The 22,997-nt window shown below is 41.4% G+C and overlaps 1 protein-coding gene across 3 annotated transcripts in view; it reads right to left on the bottom strand.

Moving 5' to 3' along the window:
- Positions 1 to 22,727, bottom strand: part of LOC149262699 (putative beta-D-xylosidase 6) — a 144,461-nt gene extending 121,734 nt beyond the window's left edge. The window contains exon 1 of one of the 3 annotated variants that reach the window (XM_089425071.1): positions 21,987 to 22,727. In XM_089425071.1, the coding sequence (XP_089281197.1) occupies positions 21,987 to 22,403 (417 nt within the window). In that variant the 5' untranslated portion in view covers positions 22,404 to 22,727. Of the gene's footprint in view, positions 1 to 21,981 lie in introns of all 3 variants that reach the window. The other 2 variants (XM_089425074.1, XM_089425075.1) reach the window with 2 other exon arrangements.
- Positions 22,728 to 22,997: the final 270 nt, after the last annotated feature.

Genomic DNA, 22,997 nt, shown 5'->3' with positions numbered 1-22,997 from the left:
TAGACCATAATATTCATTACGCATCGTCATTTTCGTTTAATGGTATCCATGTTGTAGATCCATTGCAATTTTGACTTGCCCATTGGAAAACAGATCATATTGCCTCCACCGGATCAATGGCAACCCCATGATGTCCACTAGACAATTACTTCTTAATCTACTTTTCATCCAACTCAAACTTCCAGTCCACATCTTACGAGAATGGTGTGCCTTTTGGGTAGTCTGCCCATGCAAGGCATGTCAGAATTTTCGTTGTTCCTTTTTACTAGACCATGCTTTCAAGCATCTTGAATGGAGCATGCACCCTTTGCAAAATTAGGATTCGTTTAATAACCCAAGGCATCTCAAGGTTGGAGCTTGATTACAATAGTTACGAGCATGTTATTAGTTTAACATTTTCTGGAAATCCCAAAGGCCGCAAGTCCCCTTATTGAGGATTAATACATTAAGTGATCACCTTTAACGTTTTTGGACATCGAATCAGCAAACAACGAACAGAGAACAGAGAGTTAGGGTGCCTGTCGGAACAGCGAACAACCGAGCGAAGAGCGAACAACGAACAACTAGCAAAGAAGGAACAACAAACAGAGAGTTAGGGTGCCTGTCGGAACATCGAACAGCCAAAGGGAAGGGAACAACGAATAGCCTAAGGGAACAGTCGGAGGGACCACAACGGGGAGCACACAGTGGGACCACAGAGTGAGGTCAGCGACCAACGACCTCGAGTCCAACGACTACAGGTGTTTCGGACCCACATCTCTCTGTTTAAAATTATTTTGTTTTTGTGCATTACTAGGGTTTCAAGTCGGCAAAACAAAACAATAACTTTTTCAAACAGTGGTCCCTTAAAACTTCTGTTAAACCTGTGTAACCAACAAGTGAAGTGTTAAGTTAACTAGATATGGGGGCAACAAGACCCAGTGCAGAAAAAAACACATGTTTTGGTGGAAACTAAATATCCAGGGAACATAGAGTTAAGAAAAAACACTTCAAACAGGTAGGAGGTAACAGATGGGTATCAAAGGCAAATACTGAGTTCAATGCTAAGGAGTTTTTTGGAGGAAGGCAGGTGCACATTATGGAATCCCAATCTCCAAATCTCAGGAGGAGATAAGGAGTGTTAAAATTGGCAACTAGGGCCAAACTCCATGTGGGTCATCTTATTTATGGCAGTTGATATTTTTCTTGGATCCCTCTCATCGAGAGTTGTAGGATTGATCTAAAGATCATCCGATTCCGATAAGTATCCATGGAGTTATGAATTTATTTGCATTATAAGACAATTCGTCAAGGTCAGCCAGCAACCAAATAAACCCCTCATGTGCTCAACGTTTTAGTATAAATAGAGGTGGCCTTCAAGTCATTTCAACACACTTGGGATCTCTTCCTCTCTCTACTTGTTTTTGGGCTTTAGTAGGAGGAGAGATCCTAAGGAATAACGTTGCCCTGATCCAGAGGGCAGAAAGCCGGAACTACCGGAAAAGCCGGAACTGTCGGAACTACCAGAAAAGCTGGAACTGTCAGAAAAGTCGGAACTGCCGAAAAAGCCGAAACTACCAGAAAAGACAGAATTGCCAGAAAGCCGGAATTGCCAGAAAAGCCAGAATTGCCGGAAAAGTCGGAACTGTCGGAACTGCCGGAAAAGCCGGAACTGCTGGGACTGCCAAAATTGCCGGGAACAACCGGAACTGCCAGAACTGTTGGGAACTGCCAAAACAGCCGAAGCATCTGTCTCTGAAGGAGAGCAGCGTGCAAGGGATAGCTAACTAACATTGGGACAGTTGTATGGTACTTAGCAGCAAATACACCAAGCATGCAATGTTACAGCTAGCATGCAAGGGACAACTAGCATGCAACAACAAGCATGCTAGGGACAACAAGCAAGCAAGGTGCGGCCAAAACATAGGTCAGGATGGCAACATGGTGCAGCAATGGCACATAATGCAGTAGCGTGACTGTACAGTCATGATTAATGAAGCGTGATGAGATGCAGCACAGTGATGATGGGTGCAACATGGTGCAGCGCAGTGGAGTGCAGCATGATGACGAAATGCAGCACAACAATAGGTGAAGGAGTCACCTTGGAGAATTAGTTGAAGCAGCATGTCTTCAACTGATCTCATGTATCATCTTCTTAGAGATGATCTATGCTCTTATCTAGATAATTCAAAGTGTTGACTTTTGTTGTAAACGTATTATCTCTCTCTCTCTCTCTACTGAACTATTGAAGAACATATAAAAAGAATTGATCAAGGGTTTCCCCACATTGGGGTTTGTCCCTGGCTAGTGCCACATCTTGTGTCCTCTTGTCTTGGCTTGTCTTCTGCGATTTATGTTTATGTTCTATCTGCAGTTTACTTTAATGCTGATGTGATTGCTAATCTGGAAAATATATGGAGCTAACTGTGAAAATTGAAATAAATTGCTCTAAGCATAGAACATACCTAAAATTAACATGGTATCGGAGCTGAGGTGAAGACAATGCCCAAGCAAGAGTGAAAGAGCAATCACTGAAGACAGTTGGGAAAGGACAAAAGAATCAATGGATTCCTCACCCCTCTTCAAATTCACCAAGGGTGAAGTCAAAGCAGAGAATATTATCAGAATGGCGCAACGGAATATGGCCTACCTAAAGATCACTTCATTGGAAGACCGGATCTCAAGGTGGAAGGAAAGGCAGATAACTAGTTCGGCCATTATGCGAAGGAGTGTTTGAATGGCAGGGACACATCACTTGATGATGATAACAATCATTCCAGGGACATCTTCAATGATCAAAGGAATGACAGGTAATGCAGGTCATCAAGGAAATGGCCAACTCTTCATAGAAAGCAAGGAACCCCAGGTATGAAGAATCAAATGTTGTTTCTGATAAGATAAAGAAGCGTTATCTTGTATTGGCCCTCTCCTTCAGATTCTTTGGGAATCTGGCTTATAGATTGTAGTGCTTCAAGGCACTTCATCGGATAGATGGGTGCACTCTCTAATTTGGTAGAGATGGAAACAATCGTGGGATTATACTTGGAGTCGATGCCACCTATCCCGGAAAGGGTGTAGGGAATGTTAACTCTCAATTGAATAAGGGTAACTCGATTCATTTACAAAATCTCTTTTATGTAATTGATCGCAAGAAGAACCTGGTGTCCATCTCGGAAATGGAAGTCAAAGGTTTCAGGGTGGCATTCATCGATGGAAAGGTACGTGTTAAAAAATATAATTTTCAAAGGTGCTTTTTCTCATGGGTTTTGGGTTGGCAATTTGTATCAAGTTGCAGGATGGTCCATTGGGGATCGCGTCAATTGACATATCGCATCTATAACACCGGAGTTCTACCTATGGGGCCCTACCTGATGTGAGTCAAATGGTGATAGGGATGTCTGAATTCAAGTAGAGCATGAAGGTACATGTCTAAGATGTACCAAAGGAAAATTTTATAAGGGGACCATTCCCCTCATGCAGCAGGTCCATAGGTTTGGAACAACCCGAGGAGTTTGAGATTCATGATCGGGAATCTCATGTATACATGTGGAAGAAAGCCCTCTATGGCTTGAAGCAAAACACCCCAGGCATAGTATGAGAGGATTGATAGCTGTCTAGACTTTGATGAAGCTGAGATTCACTAGGAGTGAAACCAATCCAAACCATTACCCGAAGGTTGTGGATGATAGACCTCTCATACCAGCACCTTATGAGGACGACCTATTTCTGATAGGTGCAGACCCTGTCATTTGCAGAAGTAAGAGGGAGTTCGATTCCGGATGTGAAATGATAAACTGCAAGCCTGTGACTACGTCAAGGATCTTAACTTTCAGAAGTTATATGGTAGTGATGTCGGACCAGATTTGGGAAATGCCTCTGAGTTTCATAAACTCATTCGTGTTGATGTTCTTGGTGAACTTCCGTCCAGACATATGTTTTGCAGTTAGCATGGTAAGCTCATATTTGTTTGAGCCTCACTGGATTGGTGCCAAGAATCTTCTGAGATATCTTCAGGGCACAATCTCTCATGGATTGAGATACACTGCCGGAAATATGAAACTACGTGATTATTCGAATGCTGACTGGGCAGGCAGTGTGGAGGATCACTAGAGCACTTCTCAGTGCTGGTTTTCTTTGGATTCTGCTTTGATATCATGGATGAGCATGAAGCAAAAGTCGGTTGCTATAAGCACCGACGAGACCGAATACATAGCTACGAGTATGATCTCGTGTGAAGCTGCATGGTTGCAGAAGCTCTTAAGTGAGCTGTTTGTACACATGATGAATACCACTGTGATTCTCTGTGAAAACCAGAGGGGGGATTCGCAAAAGTCGGTTGCTATAAGCACCAACGAGTCCAAATACATAGCTACGAGTATGATCTCGTGTGAAGTTGCATGGTTGCAGAAGCTCTTAAGTGAGTTGTTTGTACACATGATGAATACCACTGTGATTCTCTGTGACAACCAAAGGGGGGGATTCGATTATTGAGGAATCCCGTATTTGATGATTGCTCCAACAGATAGACATCAGATACTGCCTTATCTGCGATATGGTAAGTCAATGAGCGAGGAGGCTCCATCGCATTGAGACTGATGTACAGGCCACAGATATTTTGTCAAAGCCCCGGGGAAAGGTCAAATATGTGACTTTCCTGAACAACTTGGAGTCATTGAGAGACCTTCTTATAAGGGTCCTGCATGTTGCATGCATTGAGTTCTGGGAGCTCTGGGGGGCTTGGGGTACTTACTGGAGCAACATACGACCACAGGGCGACTCACTCTCCCCTAATGGTGCACTGTGAACAGGATGATTAGTTCTTCTGTGGGCCGGGATGATTAGTACTCCCGTGGCAACTGTGGAACAGGATGATTAGTTCTCCTGTGGGCCGGGATGATTAGTTCTCCCGTGGCAACTGTGGAATAGGATGATTAGTTCTCCTGTGGGCTAGGATGATTTGTTCTCCGTGGCGACTATGGAACAGGATGATTAGTTCTCTTGTGGGCTAGGATGATTTGTTCTCCGTGGCAACTGTGGAACAGGATGATTAGTTCCCTGTGGAACTGGATGATTAGTTCTCTGTGGCATCCACTGACAGGATGATTCGTTCTCCTGTGGACAAGATGATTAGTTCTCTTGTCGAGGCATCCTACCCATGCAGTCTGGGACTCATGGGAAGTACCTCTCATCTGATCAATGAGCAGGGAAATGAGGATAGGGACCATAGTAGTACTATCGATGGACGCATCGCTGTATCTACCGTACTCCCTATGCTAGGATGACCTCCATTGATCTGGGATCAATGAAACTGATCTGGGATCAGTATGAGTGGTTTGAGACACTCTCTTGTGACATTGATCTGGGATCAGTATGAGTGGTTTGAGACACTCTCTTGTGACATTGATCTGGGATCAATGAAACTGATCTGGGATCAGTATGAGTGGTTTGAGACACTCTCTTGTGACATTGATCTGGGATCAATGAAACTGATCTGGGATCAGTATGAGTGGTTTGAGACACTCTCTTGTGATATTGATCTAGGATCAATAAAACTGACTTCGGGTCAGTAAGAGTGATGTGACACACTCTCTTCAGATGAAACTGACTTCAGGTCAGTAAAGAATGGTATGAGACATTCTCGATCAATTCTTCTTCTTCATGGTTTAGCAGAGCAGTGCAGGGCATTGATGGCAGAGATAGTACAGTCGAACATATGGATCAACGGATGGAGTTATCCCTAGTTGAGAGGGAGTGTTAAAATTGGCAACTAGGGCCAAACTCCATGTGGGTCATCTTATTTATGGCAGCTGATATTTTTCTTGGATCCCTCTCATCGAGAGGTGTAGGATTGATCTAAAGATCATCCGATTCCGATAAGTATTCATGGAGTTGTGAATTTATTTGCATTATAAGACAATTCGTCAAGGTCGGCCAACAACCAAATAAACCCCTCATGTGCTCAACGTTTTAGTAGATATAGAGGTGGCCTTCAAGTCATTTCAACACACTTGGGTTCTCTTCCTCTCTCTACTTGTCTTTGGGTTTTAGTAGGAGGAGAGATCCTAAGGAATAATGTTGCCCTGATCCAGAGGGCAGAAAGCCGGAAATGCTAGAAAAGTCGGAACTGCCGAAAAAGCCGAAACTGCCGAAAAAGACGGAATTGCCAGAAAGACGGAATTTCCGGAAAAGTCGAAAATGCCGGAACTGCCGGAAAAGCCAGAAAAGCCGGAACTGCCGAGACTGTCGGGATTGCCAAAATCGTCGGGAACAACTGGAACTGCTGGGAACAACCGGAACAACCAGAACTGCCGGGAATTGTCGAAACAGCCAGAGCATTTGTCTCCGAAGGAGAGTAGCATGCAAGGGACAGCGAACTAACATTGGGATAGTTGTATGGTACTTAGCAGCAAATACACCAAGCATGCAATGTTACAGCCAATGTTTTACAAAACGGACTCGGATTCGGACTCGGCCGAGGATCGACTCGGACTCGGACTCGGAAACGGCAATGACTTGGCCGGCTCGATTTCAATGACTCGGTCGTTGTAAAAAATACATTAAATATTTATTTTTTTTATAAAAAAACATAATTTTAAATATTTTAAACATAATTTTAAAGATTTTCATTCAAGTTTCCAAACACACAACATTATAATATACATGGAAGACAACATATGATCAAAGTAGGCTCATGAACCAATCCATTATATCAAAATGGTACGGTGTACCCAATGGCAATAGTAAATACATAGTCAACTGTAGTCTGTCATACATGATCAAAGACTCAAGAGTCAAAACAAAATACAAATAACCAGGGAGGCTAGTAGCTACTGGCTACTGCCAGAGGAGCCAAGATCATCTCGACCAATCTCTGGATCATCATCATCAGAGCCAGACAAGGGGCCCCATGGCTCCTCATCATCATCGTCTCCAACTGCAACTGTAGAAGTGGTGCCAGTACCAGTACCACTAGGCTGTGCAGCAGATGCAAGCTGAGATAGAGTACAAATGCGGCTGCGCTTCTGTCGTGGCTGAGCAGAGGAAGGCGAAGCACCTACAACTGGAGTCCTACTAGCTGGCTGTGAGACTGAGGCTGGTGGATTGGGATCTGCATTCAACTGAACACGCTGCAGTGGATCTCCAACATCAATTTCATCAAGATCCTCATCAGGATCAAACTCTGGTAGACGACTCTCCACTACCCAATCTGATGTTGGATCAATGTCTTCCAACACAATGGGATCTGAATCAGGTCTTTTGTTCAGCAATTGGTTCCGTCTGAGCCGAAGGTTGTATTGGACAAAAACTAGATCATTCAACCGTTTTTGCTCCAAACGGTTTCTCTTCTTTGTGTGAATCCTCTCAAAGACAGACCAATTGCGCTCACACCCAGATGCACTGCAAGTTTGACTCAAAATACGAATTGCAAACCTTTGCAATTCAGGGCACTGGCCACCAAAGGCCTCCCACCATTGTGCTGCAAAAAACATAGGAGTGTAATGAATTATGAGTTAGATGAAGGCTGAAGCTCAACAAAATTACAAATTATATCTAACTTGAAATTGAGAAATTGAAAATTGAAATTTTTGTTTACCTGGCTCATTTGCTTCTCTTGCAATCTTTGCTAGGTTCTTCCCAAAGGTACCTGTTGCATTGCTGAAGGATGTGACCTGCTGATGTATCAGTAGCTGATCAGACTCCGATGGGACCATGCGCTCAATGCAATCAACCAGTCCATCTCTGACCTCCCCCCTCAAAGCTCCTGACTCCTTAGCTTTATAATGATACCGTGGGTTCAAAAAATACCCAGCTGCATGTATAGGGCGATGGAGTTGATTGTTCCATCTTTCATCAATGATTGCCCAAATGGGCCCATACTTTGCCACTCTATCCTTGTATGCTGCCTTTATTTGCTCCTTTGCTTGATCCATAGCCTCATAAATGAAGCCCATAGCCAACCTTTCCCCATCCACCAACCGCAACACCTTAACTAGTGGCTCAGCAACCTTCACAATCTCTGTTGCCTTTCTCCAAAAAGTTTCATCATGGACTTTCCTTCTCAATTCTCTGTCTTCTGGTTTGTTAGACCAACTGCTATTATTCCAATCATCACTGGAAAACATCTTTTGCAAGTTTCTATGTTGGGAAAGCATAGATTGCAATGTCAAAAAATGTGTAGCAAATCTAGTGATGGCAGGCCTAATAATATCCTTGCCTCCAGTGTGTTTCCTCATGAGACTCAAAACCAGTGTATGATTGTAGATAAATTTTGTTATGCTTTTGGCATTATCTACAATGTTTCTGACCCAATCTAATTTCCCAATATCCTCAAGCATGAGGTCTATGCAATGTGCAGCGCATGGGGTCCAAAAGATGGTCTTGTGTTTTTCCTCTAACAGTCTACCAGCAAGAACATAGTTAGAGGCATTGTCTGTGATGATTTGAACAACATTAGCCACCCCCACACCCTGAATAACCTCATCCAATAGCTGAAACAACAAGTGGCCATCTTTTACCTTATCAGATGCATCAACTGATTTTAAAAACATGGTTCCCTGTGGGCAGAAGACAAGAAAGTTTATGATGGTACGGTTTCTTTGATCAGTCCATCCATCTGACATGATGGTACACCCTGTTCTTGCCCATGATTCCTTGAAATCTTGCAAATACTCATTAATTGATGTAATTTCTTTCTGCAAACGAAACCCCCTTAGCTCTTGCATAGTAGGGCCTTTGAAGCCTTTTCCAGCAGCATGTATGGCCTCAAACATAGGCTCATAATATGGTGAACGAGCAGCATTAAAGGGGATATCAGCATCATACCACCATCTAGCTATGTAGTCACAAGCAGTCTCCCTCAATTCTTTCTTCCAATGGTCATCTAAAGTGGGCTGAGAAAGACCTTTACTAACTTCAGGACCATGTGCATCTGATGGAGAGGAGCCTGAGTGAGTGAAAAAACTTTTGATAGTCCCATCACCCTTCATTCTACCCTTTCCCTTATCTTGAACAGAAGCAAAAGAGGGAGGAACATAACGGAAAGGGTTTGATGCATCAGTTTGAGGGATAGAGGAAGAACCCTCAAACTCATAGTGGGGGTTGGCAGCCATCATTCTTTGTATCTCCCTCTTCCTCCCAATTTCAGCCTGTATCTCTTTTTGCCTAGTCTTTTCTTCTTGAAATTTTTCAAAGCTTTCCAACAAAGTCTTTCTAATCTCCCCAATTTCGGGGGATTTACATGCAGTAATATTGCCTTTAATCCCTGCCAAGTGTTGTTTCAGCCTATGAATCCCCCCAGGACCTGACTTAATTTTCCTATGGCAAAACTTGCAACACATCTCATCATCAACCATTTCAACATATGCCCAAGCAGCATCTTTTGCTCTAGGTGCCATTTTTTGACTAGGAAAACAATCTGAAAATGAAAAAAAAAAAAAAAAATTGATTCAATGTTCATTTATTTGACTAAAAACACTCTCTAAGCTATCTTTATATGCACCTAAAATTTAATAAGTAAAAACAGATTTATAGAGGGGGAAAAAAATACCTCCAGGCACAAACTGCCTCCTCAAACTTGCTCCAAAAATCAGCTCCTCAATGCTGCTCCAAATGGCTGCCCAAGAAGCTCCTCACTCCAGCTACAATGCTCCTCCAAGACTCCTCACTGCTGCTCCAAAACAAGCTCAAGAACTGCTCACTAACTCTCAAAGAAGACTCTCACTCAAATGCATAAGACTGCTGTGAGTGAAATGAGAGCATTTGGCTGTCTTAAATAGAGTTTGGGAGGGGGAAATGGACCCCAAATGCATTTAACAAATCACAATAACCTTTTCATGTCCACAAACCCTAACTAACTCAGCTCCAAATCAGCAAAAAAGTATTTTTCTTTTGGTTAAATCGCTGCCCAGCCGGTCTGCTATGACTCGGCCGTTTTTTGACGGGACCCGGCCGGGTTGACCGGGTCAGCTATGACCCGGCCGAGTCATTGGCTGACTCGGCCGGGTCATAGCTGACCCGGTCAACCGAGCCGGGTCAAAGGCCGTTTCAAAATTTTTTTTAATAACTCGGAACGAAACGGCCGTTTCGTAAAACACTGGTTACAGCTAGCATGCAAGGGACAACTAGCATGCAACAACAAGCATGCTAGGGACAACAAGCAAGCAAGCTGCAACCAACACATAAGTCAGGATGGCAACATGGTGTAGCAATGGCACATAATGCAGTACAGTGATGGGTACAGTCATGATTAATGAAGCGTGATGAGATGCAGCATAGTGATGATGGATGTTACATGATGCAGCACGGTGAGGTGCAGCATGATGACAAAATGCAGCACAACGATAGGTGAAGGAGTCACCTTGGAGAATTAGTTGAAGCAGCATGTCTTCAACTGATCTCATGTATCATCTTCTTAAAGATGATCTATGCTCTTATCTAAATAAGTCAAAGTGTTGACTTCTGTTGTAAACATACTATCTCTCTCTCTCTCTCTCTGCTGAACTATTGAAGAACATATAAGAAGAATTGATCAAGGGTTTCCCCACATTGGGGTTTGTCCTTGACTAGCGCCACATCTTGTGTCCTCTTGTCTTGGCTTGTCTTCTGCGATTTATGTTTATGTTCTATCTGCAATTTACTTTAATGTTGATGTGGTTGCTAATCTGGAAAAGATATGGAGCTAACTGTGAAAATTGAAATAAATTGCTCTAAGCATAGAATATACCTAAAATTAACAAGGAGCCATACTACAACACTATTGCAAAGAGTATAAGTGGGAACTGGAATCCCTTTCTCCCAGAGTTTTCTCAAGCCAATGCATTTGGCATAAGAGAGTGATCTTTGTGAATGCAAAACAGTACAAGGGGATTTTATGACGCAGGCAGAACAAAAAACTGAGACAGTCACAGAGAAAAAAACTCACTTGGATCTTACCAAAAACAGTGAAAAACAGTACAAATTTCACGGCCAAAATGCATTTGTTAGTAGAAGAGAAGACAGACCAAGATGGGGATATTAGCAAGCATAAAGAGGTCTTATCAAAACAAAAGGAACCCAGGACAAAGCAAAATGAAAGTGAAGATACTTCAGCAAATAGAGAAGAGAGTAGTAAGGACACATACAGCCCCACAACCACTCTGTTGTTGTGGTCGTCGGAGCTCTATGTAAGTGAACTCATGAGCATGAAAAAAAGAATTGAGTATATTGAGCTAAAGGGGCAACATGAAGTTGTCAAATTAAAAGAAATTTTGGAAGTCAATGAAACAAGGTTCTCAAAGAGCAGGTAATAAGCCTACAAAACAATTTGGAAAGAGGGCAGCAAGAGTTGACCACGCTGAAACAAGAGTTAGAGCAAATGAAGGCAGTAGAAGGAAAATACAAAGAGACAGGGAAAAACAACAGAGCAAATCAGATGGAAGAGATTCAATCAACAATTGCAACCATGGAAATGAGAGAAATCAAATTAAAGCAACAAATAGAAGAAGCTAAATCTTGGGCTCAAGTGGTAAAGGAACCATTGGTTGAGCAAAAAGAAACCATGAAGAGACAAATCAAGAGGCAAATAAGAGAAGAAAAAGATAGGCAAGACAAAGCCACAAATGTCATCATCAAAGGCCTGAAAGATTATGGAAAAAAAGAAAGAACAAATATTTTGGCAAGGGATTTTCTCAAGGACAAGTTGAACTGGACAGGTTATATTCAACAAGCAAATAAGATTGGTAGGAAGACAGAAAATGGAAGGGATAGGCATGTTAGAGTTTCACTAAAAAGTATCGAAGACAAGATGGATATCCTAAAGAATAGAGGGCTACTTAGAGGCACTCATATTTACCTAGATGATGACTTGACACTTGAACAACAAGACGAGCGAAGGAGAGAATGGGAGAAAGTGAAATCAGCAAGAGATGTAGGAAAATGGGTGTGGCTGAAAAATGGGAAAGCCCAGGTCAGCGAGCGCTTAACAAATCAAAAATAGGGATTTGGGGCCCCCCGGGAGCATCTAAACATGGTGAGTTGGAATTGTAGAGGTTACCCATGGAGGAGAGGACTGGGATTGGGGCCCATAGCAGAAGGGAAAGACATCATTATACTTATTGAAACTCATGAGCATGACGGTTGCAGGGTTTCAAAATTCGAAGGATACACTAAAAATTTTAGTGTGGAACGAAGAGATTAGCACGGGGAAAGAGCATGGAGGGATCACCGTTCTAATAAGAGAAATATGGAGTGGAATAGTGTGTTAGGATATTCCGACACATAGGAAATAGTTAAGTACAACTTGGTCTAGTATAGAGTTAGGTATAGAGTTAGGTAAAGTGTGTTTCTTTACCTTGTACATTTTGTAACTTACAATCCGACGGTCACGATATGTAGTGATCCGACGATTCATTCTCTCCTCGGTATTACCGACACTTGATCCGTGGCTTAACACCCGATTGGTCCATGATTTCTATTTAAAGCGCATGGAGGGTCATTTGTAGGGCAATCCGTCTATGAGAGAAGCATATGTAAATTTTCATTCTTTTATTAATAAATTGCCTGAAGTGGTCGCGTTGGCTCAGGCCGTGGACTGTTTCCCTCTTTAACGGTTTTAACCACGTCAAAATACTGCTGTATTGATCTGTGATCTGTTTGTGAGCGGTGTCCTTTGATGTTCTGTCTGAGTGGAACTTACCCTGTAAATTCCTACATGGTATCAGAGCTATTTGAGGGCCGCATCCGTTGGTGATCCAAATCTGAAGCCGGTAGAACTGCATCCGACTGCCGTTTCCTAGATCTACTATTTCTGACTGCTTTCGGGCCGAGAGGACTGCTCTGTTGTGTTGGGAGCATCTGTTCCAGTGAGGAACCCCTTTCGTTTCACGCGAAAAGGTTTCCGGTAGCCCTAGCTGCGTCATTTTTAAGATCTGGAGGTATACAGTGTTTATTTGCAGTTTACAGTTATTTTCTCTCTGTTTATTTTGGTTTCGATTTATTTAGCTTTTTTATTACCAGATCTATACCTTTCATTTTTGCGTATGCTCTTTGCCCTGCGACTCTGTGCGATCTGGGCAAATTAGAAACAGAAAGGAAGGATTTTTCTCATGCGTATGCTCTTTTCCGCTGCGCCTTAGTGTGATCTCGGAAAATCAGAAACATTGAGGAAAATATTTAGTTTCTGGCTAAAGCTAACTTCGAGCCGCAAGGTTCGTTTTTGAAAATATTTAGTTTCCGGCTAAAGCTAACTTCGAGCCGCAAGGTTCGTTTTTTTTGTATGTCCATGTTGGGTTTTGTGTTTTTTGTTTTGTAGGAAAAAAGAGTTTTTTCAAAGCAAGCACGCAACCCAAAGCATCAACCCCCCTCTCTCTCTCTCTCTCTCAAACTTTTTGTATAGCTCACTTGGTGCAAAGCTAATTTATGAGAGTAGAGGTCTTGGGTTCAAATCTCCATTTTGTGGGGGCGGATTTTTTATTTCCGCACATTCCCGCACTTCGTCGGCGACTTCATCAAATTTTTTTCAAAAAGCCATAAATTTTTCATCCGGAAGCCGTTTTCAGAACCGTTTTTTTTAAACGGCCTAATTTTTCGAGATCTTTCCATTGGTACACTTAGTTTCAGCATATACAGCTTCAGTTTCTGTTAAAAATGGAAAGTCCATGCCAAGTCATTCTTGATAGCACTAACTACTTCCAATGGTGGTCCTACATTGTGGATTTATTTAGAAGTAAAGGTCTTTACAGAATAGCCACAGGCCAAGAGACCAAACCGAAAGATGAAGATAAGGCAGCTAAATGGGAAAATAGGCAAGACCAAGCACGTGGGTTGATAGGGATGTCTATTTCTCCAGATCTTAGATTCCATATTGCAGAACTTGATACTCCTGATGAAACACTGCAACAAATTACTAAAGTCTTTGGAATTAAAAATGAACTTAAAGCCTATCAACTTGAAAATGAATTGCTTACATTGGACCCCAATAATTTTTCTTGCATTGAAGATTTTTTGTCCAAATTCAAGACCCTTAGACTTCTCTTGGAAGGTGTTAAGGTTAAGAAAGAAGATAGTAGCCTTATCTACTCCATTCTTGCTAAGTTGGGACCAGCCTATTCTGTGTTTGTTTCCACCTTCCATTCTACAAGAGAAGTCTTCATTTCTCAAGGACAACCTACAAGTCCCCTTCCTTTGATTCCTTTTGTGATTCTTTAATAAGAGAACAAGAAAAACTCTTACACCTTGGTCTTCTTCATCTTGGAAACTCTTCTAAGAAAGCGTTAGCCGCCCAGCAGCAACCAAATCCAAAGAATCCTAAGAAGTTGTATCCTAAAAAGAATGGTCCAAAACCAAACAAGGGTCCTAAGCAATTTCGGCCTCAAAATGAAAAATCATTTCAACAAAATGATAAGACAAATAAAAACAAAGGGAAGAAGACTGATAGACATTGCAACTTTTGTAATCGAGATGGCCACTTAGAATCCAAATGCTTTAAGAAGATGGAAGCCTTGGAAGCAGCAGTGAAGAAGCATAACATCCATTTGGAGCAATCTTCAACTTCAACTTCATCTTCAGGAATAGCACTTTCTACATGTGGTTGTCAAGCATCTCGGTCTGGCTATGCACTAAATGTATCTTCTTCTTCTCATTCTCATGAGTGGCTCATTGATTCTGGAGCTTCTTATCACATGGCCAAAAACAAAGCCATGTTTTCTTCTTTAAATGATTGTAACACCAAAAATATATATGTTGGTGATGATAGATCTCTTAGTGTTGTAGGGACTGGAATTGTTCATCTAGACAATGGTCAGTTTAATGATGTATTATGTGTTCCAACCTTATCCTGCAACCTTCTATCTGTATATCAGATAACCCATTCAGGTGAAGGTAAAATCGTTGAATTTTCACCTCACGATGTTGTAATTAAGGACCTAAGAGATCCTAGACAGATTTTAGCTACTGGCATTGCTGATGATTCTACAAGGTTGTATAAGTTTCACAACTTTGGGTCATCAAATCTTCCCTCAGTATTTGTTGCTCATAATGATGAAGTGAGCAAACTTTGGCATGAGCGATTTGGTCACTTAAACTATTGCTCTCTTCAGAATTTATGTAAAGAAAATATGGTGACAGGTCTTCCAATGGTATCTTGCAGAGATGGTGTTTGTTCCGGATGTGTACTCGGAAAACATCATCGGGACAGTTTTGAAAAACGTGCCTCTTGGCACGCCTCAGCCCCTTTACATCTCGTGCATAGTGATTTATGTGGTCCACTTCCAGTTGCTTCATTCTTTGGCTACAAGTATTTCTTAACTTTCATTGATGATTTCTCCAGACACACTTGGGTATACTTCTTAAAACTCAAGAGTGAAGTATTTAACATGTTCTTGGCCTTTAAGGCCTTTGTTGAAAAACAATCTGGACATCAAATTCTTAAGCTAAGATCTGATAATGGCGGAGAATATGTTAAAAACACATTCATCAACTTTTGCACTGAGAATGGAATTCAAATGCAACATACTGTTCCATATACTCCACAACAAAATGGTGTAGCTGAAAGGAAGAATCGCACCTTAAAGGAAATGGCTAATTGTATGCTTCAATCTAAAGGACTTAGTCTTAATTATTGGGCAGAAGCAATTAACTGTGCAAATTACATAATAAATCGCACTCCTACTAAGGTTTTAAAGAATATCACTCCAGAAGAAGCATGGAGCTCAATCAAACCAGATGTAATTCACTTTCGTGTTTTTGGAAGTGAAGCATGGGCCCATATTCCAGATGAGAAACATAAAGCTTTAGAACCTAAGAGTGAAAAATGTATTTTTGTTGGATATTCTGAAGATGTCAAAGGATATAGACTTATTCCACTTAAGTCCAAAAATGTTATCATTAGAAGAGATGTAAAGTTTGATGAAAATATATCGGCCTGCGAGCCTAGTTCAGCGGATGTGCCACCTCTCCCTATCTCTTCTACTTTTGAAAATATTTCTTCTTCAGATGATGAAAGCGAGGATGAAAATCCTCCCCCACCTTCTCAGGATCCTCCTTCAGCTCCTCAGCTTCCAAAATGGGTCCGTGCTACTCGGGATGCAGCAGGTGATCTTGCCGGTGGTCCTACAGTTCAGCGATGTACACATTCTCAGTTCGAGAGAGCCTCTTCTTTACTGGCTCAAGCTTCAGTGAATTATGATCCTGACACCTTTGCAAAAGCTTCAGGCCATCCAGATTGGGAAGCAGCTATGAATGAAGAATATCATTCATTATTGGCAAATGATACATGGGATCTTGTTCCTCTACCAAAGGGACGAAAACTTGTTAGATGCAAATGGGTTTACAGAACGAAGTATGGACCAGATGGGAAAGTTGATAAACATAAAGCTCGTCTTGTTGCTAGGGGTTTTGCACAAGTTGAAGGCATTGACTATACTGAAACCTTCTCCCCTGTTGCCAAAATGAACTCTATCCGCCTTGTTCTTTCCCTTGCTGCCTCTTTCAAATGGGAAGTCCATCTGATGGATGTTAAATCCGCCTTCTTGCATGGGGACTTGCATGAAGAAATCTATATGGAACAACCTATTGGCTTTATACAAACAGAATCCAGCCTTGTATGTCGGCTTAAGAAATCCCTTTATGGTCTCAAGCAAGCTCCTCGAGCTTGGTATGCCAAAATGGATAACTTTCTTTTAGAATCTGGCTTCTCTAGGTGTCATTCTGACAATACTGTCTACACCAAGAAAGTGGGCAAGTCTCTTATCATTCTTGTTCTTTATGTTGATGATCTTATCCTGACTGGTAGCGATCCCAACCTTATAAGCCATGAAGTCTAGCCTTAAAAGGAAGTTTGAAATGACAGACTTAGGACACTTACATTATTTTCTCGGTCTTCAAGTCTTGCAATTCAAGGAAGGTATTTCCCTTTCTCAGTCCAAGTATGCCTGTGATATTCTACGCCACTTTCACATGGAAGACTGTAAGCCAGCCCCTTCTCCCTTTCAGTCTGGAGTCAAACTTTCAGTCACTTGTACTTCTCCTGAAGTTGATGCTACCTTATACCGTCAACTTGTAGGAAAACTTTTGTATCTAACCCATACTCGTCCTGACCTTTCCTTTGTTGTTGGCCTTGTTGCTTGGTTTATGCAAAACCCACGTGAAAGTCATTGGAAAGCAGCTAAAAGAATACTTCGTTATGTTCGAGGTACAGTTCAGTTTGGGATTCATTACAGTGCCGAAGCATCTCCTCTATTGGTTGGTTTCACTGATTCCGATTGGGCTGGTGACCCTGATGATCGGAAGTCTACTGCAGGTTATGTGTTCACTCTTGGTTCATGACCTATTACATGGGCTTGCAAGAAACAAGGTGCCATTTCTCTTTCTTCAGCAGAAGCAGAATATCGTGGTGCTGTAGAAGCTAGTAAGGAAGCCTTGTGGCTTCGTCAGATCCTGTCAGAGTTTGGCTTTCAGCAGCAACATCCGACTACACTTTGGTGTGATAATCAAAGTGCCATTCAGCTATGCAAAGATCCAGTCCAACATCAGCGCAACAAACACATTGAACTGCACATGCACTTCATGAGAAAGCTCATTCACGACCATGTTTTTGAAGTGCAATATTGTTCAACAGATGATCAAGTTGCAGACATCTTTACAAAGGCTCTCACAGAGGCGAAGTTCACTAAACTTCGATTTATGGTTGGAGTTCAGGAAGTTGTCACTAAGGGGGGATAGGCTCTAGTGCATCCTTCCTTCTCCTATTGTGTCATATTTGTAAATCCTTCAATCCTATCCCAAGTTGTTCTTAAGGGGAGATGTTAGGATATTCCGACACATAGGAAATAGTTAAGTACAACTTGGTCTAGTATAGAGTTAGGTAAAGTGTGTTTCTTTGCCTTGTACATTTTGTAACTTACAATCCGACGGTCACGATATGTAGTGATCCGACGGTTCATTCTCTCCTCGGTATTACCGACACTTGATCCGTGGCTTAACACCCGATTGGTCCATGATTTCTATTTAAAGCGCATGGAGGGTCATTTGTAGGGCAATCCGTCTATGAGAGAAGCATATGTAATTTTTCATTCTTTTATTAATAAATTGCCTGAAGTGGCCGCGTTGGCTCAGGCTGTGGACTGTTTCCCTCTTTGAGGGTTTTAACCACGTCAAAATACTGGTGTATTGATCTGTGATCTGTTTGTGAGCGGTGTCCTTTGGTGTTCTGTCTGAGGAACTTACCCTGTAAATTCCTACATAGTGAAAGTGGAAAAAGAGGATCCAAATAAGCAATTCATATGGCTAAATATAACAGACAACAATGTAACATTCAGGCTGGTTGCATGTTACTTTGCCCCAAAAAACTCAAAGTTATACAAGAAAACAAATTTAGATAAAGAAGATCCTTATGCGGCTTTAAAAAGAGATATTGTTGCTTTCAGGAGTTTAGGAAATATAGTTCTAATCGGCGACTTTAATGCCAGGACAGCAAATAATCAGTGTATTCAGTTGGGAAGCAATGGGAATTTGGACAACAATCCTCTTTGGTTAGAGGAGAATGAAGAGAACACGTGGAAAAGGATTTCTCAAGATGGGAATGGGAATGTGTCACACTTCGGTGTTGAGTTGTTAGGCTTATGTAGCCTCTATGACATGGTAATTTGCAATGGCATGAAAGCTTGGCCAACATCCGGTGGCATCACATGTAAAACATACAATGGTCAAAGTGTGGTGGACTATGTAATATGCTCTCAAAGCTCTATTTGCAATTTGTTAGAGTTCAGTATTGAGGACTGTCCTATTGAGATGAATTCTGACCATATGCCTCTATGTATTAAGTTGGGCATACACACAAGTGAGATACAGGAAGGGCATACCCAACAAGGCCATAAGAAAGTGCATGCAAATGGAAGAATCCTCATAAATAAAGAAAACCAAGAGCTCTTTGTTGCTGCTCTAGAACAAAACCTTCAATGTGAAAAAAACAACACAGAAAACAAGGAAGACAATGCAGAAATAGAATGTATTGGCAGCAATATATTGATCCCTCTAATCCACAAAGCCTTAAAGGTGTGCAAAAGATCTCGGCCTAAGAAGAGGGTCTCAAACACTTTTCCAACTAATCCTTGGTATGATGAAGAGTGCAAGGCTGCTAAAAGATCCCTTAAGGAGAAGAAGACAGACAATGAAAGCAGGAAAGAGTATAAAAATCTGATAAAAAGAAAAAAAAGAAAATTATGTGATTTCAAGGAGAAATGAATTAATCTCTTTGGGAAAGCACAACCCCAAAGGATTCTGGCGAGAACTGCAACAAAAGAGAAAGCAAATAGAGAATAATATCTTGGATACTCATTGGTTGGAATATGCAAAGCTCCTCTATGAGAGAAAACAGGAGAAAAGTAGCCCCCCCATAATCAGCTCTACAACTGTGTTATTTTCAGAGGAGGATGTCAAGCGTGGTATAAAAAATCTAGCAAGTGGTAAAGCCCAAGACATTGATGGGTTACAGGCAGAATTTTTAAAATGGGGTGTTGAGATCTTGGCCCCAATCATCAAAAGGATCTTCAACAACATCACGCGAGACAATTTTCCAGTTGAATGGACAACAAGTGTTGCTATCCCTCTTTACAAAAGTGGAGACATCAATAATCCGTCTAATTATCGCACTATTATGGTCAATCCTCTTCTTGGAAAATTGTTTGGGAGCATGATGGAATGTAGAATCAGCAATTGGGCAAAAGAAAAGGGGAAAAGAGCAAAAGGGCAGGCTGGCTTTAGGCCACGACACTCTACAATTGATCATTGCATCACTCTTAGGCACTTCATCGAAAAAGTATGGGACACTCAGGGTGGGGAAGCCTTTTGTTGCTTTGTTGATTTCAAAAAAGCTTTTGACACTGTTCCTAGGGATAAGCTCTAGAGAAGAATGGAAGAGCTTGGAATCCCAAATGAATATAGAGTTGTTGTCCATAAACTGTATGAGAAAGTCAGTGCTAAAATCAGAACTAAAGAGGGCTTCTCGGAATGCTTTGGTAGTGACATTGGGGTCAAGCAGGGGTGCCCCTTTCCCCCACTCTATTTGGTTTATATATTGATAAGCTAGAAGAATGGCTAAACACCACCGGCGGAGAGGGTATTCAACTAGCGGGTTATGTGGTGAAGCTACTTTTGTATGCTGACGATCTTATCCTAATTGCAAAATCTGCTCATGGTTTGAGAGAACATTTAAAGGCCTTAGAGCTCTTCTGTCAGGAGGTTGGGATGCAAGTAAACACCAGCAAAACCAAAGTCATGATCTTCTCTTTGAAACAGAAAAAGCAATAGGTTAGCTTTATATTTGAGGAAAAACCCTTGGAGATAGTGGAAGAGTACAAGTACCTAGGAATTGTTTTTCACAATAGGCTCAGTTGGGAGACATGCATAACTAAAAGGATCCAAGGGGGTTGGAGAGCTTCTTACCTTCTTCAAAACAGATGCAGGAAAGCAGAATTATGGGACTGGAAAACCAAGAAAACTCTTTTTGGAGTGTTGGTTACCTCAATTGTCCTCTATGGATGTGAAGTTTGGGGGAGCAGCATGTCAAATCACAAGTGGAGACAGCTGGAAAGAATTCAAAAGCACTTAATCATTAGTAACCTCAAAGTCAAGTCAACGGTCCCATATGAGATCCTACTAGTTGAGGCTGGTATGTTCCCGATGGAGGCTTCAACAATCATTTGTTTGTTAAGTTATTTAAAAAAGGTGGAAAACATGGATGCACATCGTTGGCCCAAGATGATTGCTGCAGAGGAACTAAAGCGTAGGAAGAAAACTTGGAGGAAGCAAAATGACAAGTGGATGAGCAAATGGGGAATTAATTGGCAAGACTGTCCTAATTCTAAAGAGGAAATAAAAAATTGGGTGCTTGAAAAATTCAGGTCTGCCATGTGGGAAAAACAGGTTGGCAGAAAAAAAAGTGCTATATGTCAAAAATTTCAACCCATCACAATCGCATGATGAAAAGACTTATTTGAGTGCCGCAATCAAGGGAAAGGCTAAGATTTTAATAGCCCAGCTGAGGACCGGATCTCACCATCTTAGGTGCGAAACAGGTAGGTGGATAACCCCCAAGGAAGAGTGGGAAGAAAGAATTTGTATCTTTTGTAAGGCAGGAGTGGTTGAAACTGAATGGCATTTCATCATGGAATGTCCGGCTTATGAGGACATTCGTAATCAGTTTGAAAGTGGTCTAACGGTTGACATTTTGAGCAAACTGTTTGAGGAAGCAAGGCTTCACCAAACGGCGAATTTTTTTTATCAAGATTCATGGCAAAAGGGCTGTTTTAGAGGGAAACTTGAGATTGTGATATATTGTTTGGTGTGGAATTTAGGTCCCTTAGACCGCTGGGTCTTGTGGACGTCATTAAAATATATCATTATCTGTCTCTTTTCATAATAAGCCTTCATTTTCTTGCATATTGCTTATTGTTGTCTTGTTAGCAATCAATAAGGATCCCCCGGTTCCTTATTAGACATGCTATCAAAACCTTCATCAAAGGATAAAATTCAAATACGGTAAGAACAACTAAGAATTCATTGTGCAGATGCACAGTTTACAACTTCAAACTTCATGCATTGATGACAATTTAGAGTTTGTAACTGTCCATTTGTTTTGGGTAACAGTTTTGTCCTGTAATCGTGGGACTGTTGTGTAGTAGTTTTTGAGTCAATAGTTTGCATCTGCTGGCCCATCTTTAAATATGGGAACATTGATATGCATCGATATCTCACCCATTCGACGAATAACATTATGGAGTTGACTTCTTAAATATTTATGTGTAATTTTGTTTAGGCTTCCATATCCATATAGCTATGTTTCTCTCTAAAGAAAAAGTCTGAGCAATAAACATAGACAAAAGGAAAGATATTCACAAAAACAGGAGCCCAGAAAGACATTAAGAAAGCATAAACAATAAAAGCATCCGCGGGTGCAACCGTGATGGATGTGTGAAACAGAAGCGAAGACTTAAATTGAGGGGGTGCAGAAGATGGAAGAATGTTTACCAGACCTGTGCTGTGCGAAACCACAAAGTGGAATTGAAGGAAGCTGCGGAGAGGATGATTTGGGGGAAAATAGTTGCTGCGGGTATGGGACCATCGAAGTTGACGCCTGGTCCATTACTTGCAATACCGTGCAATGATTCTGACCACCATTCGTATCTGGGTATTCCCAGCCTCTGCACATCGGATGCTCCATTCGACAGCTGTCCAACCTTTTCTTCTAGAGTCATACGCCTTATCAGATCTTCAACGCGCTCCTTTATAGGCAGCGATGTGTTGCAGAATCCGTATGATACACTATTTACATCATGTTCCTTGCAAGCGTAATCAATTGAATCAGAAATCACAATCACAATGCTCAGACTGAGTACTATAGATATGCACAGCGCTTGTATCTGTCTTGACATGACTGTAAGTAATCTCATCAAGAAATGCCGATTTCCCCCTCTTCTCTCACTGAAGGAATTGCACCAGACTTGGCTGTCCACTGCTCTAGTTTCTCACCTCTGACTCGAGAGAAGATACCTCACCTAAAGTTCATTTCAATTCGAAACACCTACTTTTCCAATCTTAGATTATGGAGTGTACCGGGTACCCTTTAAGAACAAATCATTGATCAGAAAGCATCCAGTGAGACATTGTTGGTAGGGGACATATGTCCGAATCCATTAAAAGATAGTTCTTCTGCCTAAATAAAATACGGCTTAAAGCGCTAAGACATCAAGTTCACCATTTTCCTCTTATTGTGATTGGTTTGCAAACATAACAAGGTTCCCCATCTTCTTTTATTCGAAGACTTTTCATATTTTTTCCCTTTGAGAAGTTTAGAAAGTTAAAGAAAGAGCATTGAACAACAAGTTTAGTGACTGCGCAATCCTCTCTTCCTCTCTCAATGAAAGAAATTTTCTTTAATCTTGGGAGGTAAAAGGAACCACGATCCGAAGTTAGAGGTAATTTAATCTGTTCACGGAGTGGTAATTTTTATCCATATTAATATAGATTATTTTAATTTGAATTTG

The sequence above is a fragment of the Pinus tabuliformis genome, chromosome 6, assembly GCF_031772625.1.
Source record: "Pinus tabuliformis cultivar Carrire ecotype Pingquan chromosome 6, CPIR1, whole genome shotgun sequence".
In the NCBI taxonomy this organism is placed as follows: Eukaryota; Viridiplantae; Streptophyta; class Pinopsida; order Pinales; family Pinaceae; genus Pinus; species Pinus tabuliformis.
The sequence above is the reverse complement of the archived record's forward strand: the minus strand, read 5'-3'. Positions and strand labels throughout refer to the sequence as shown.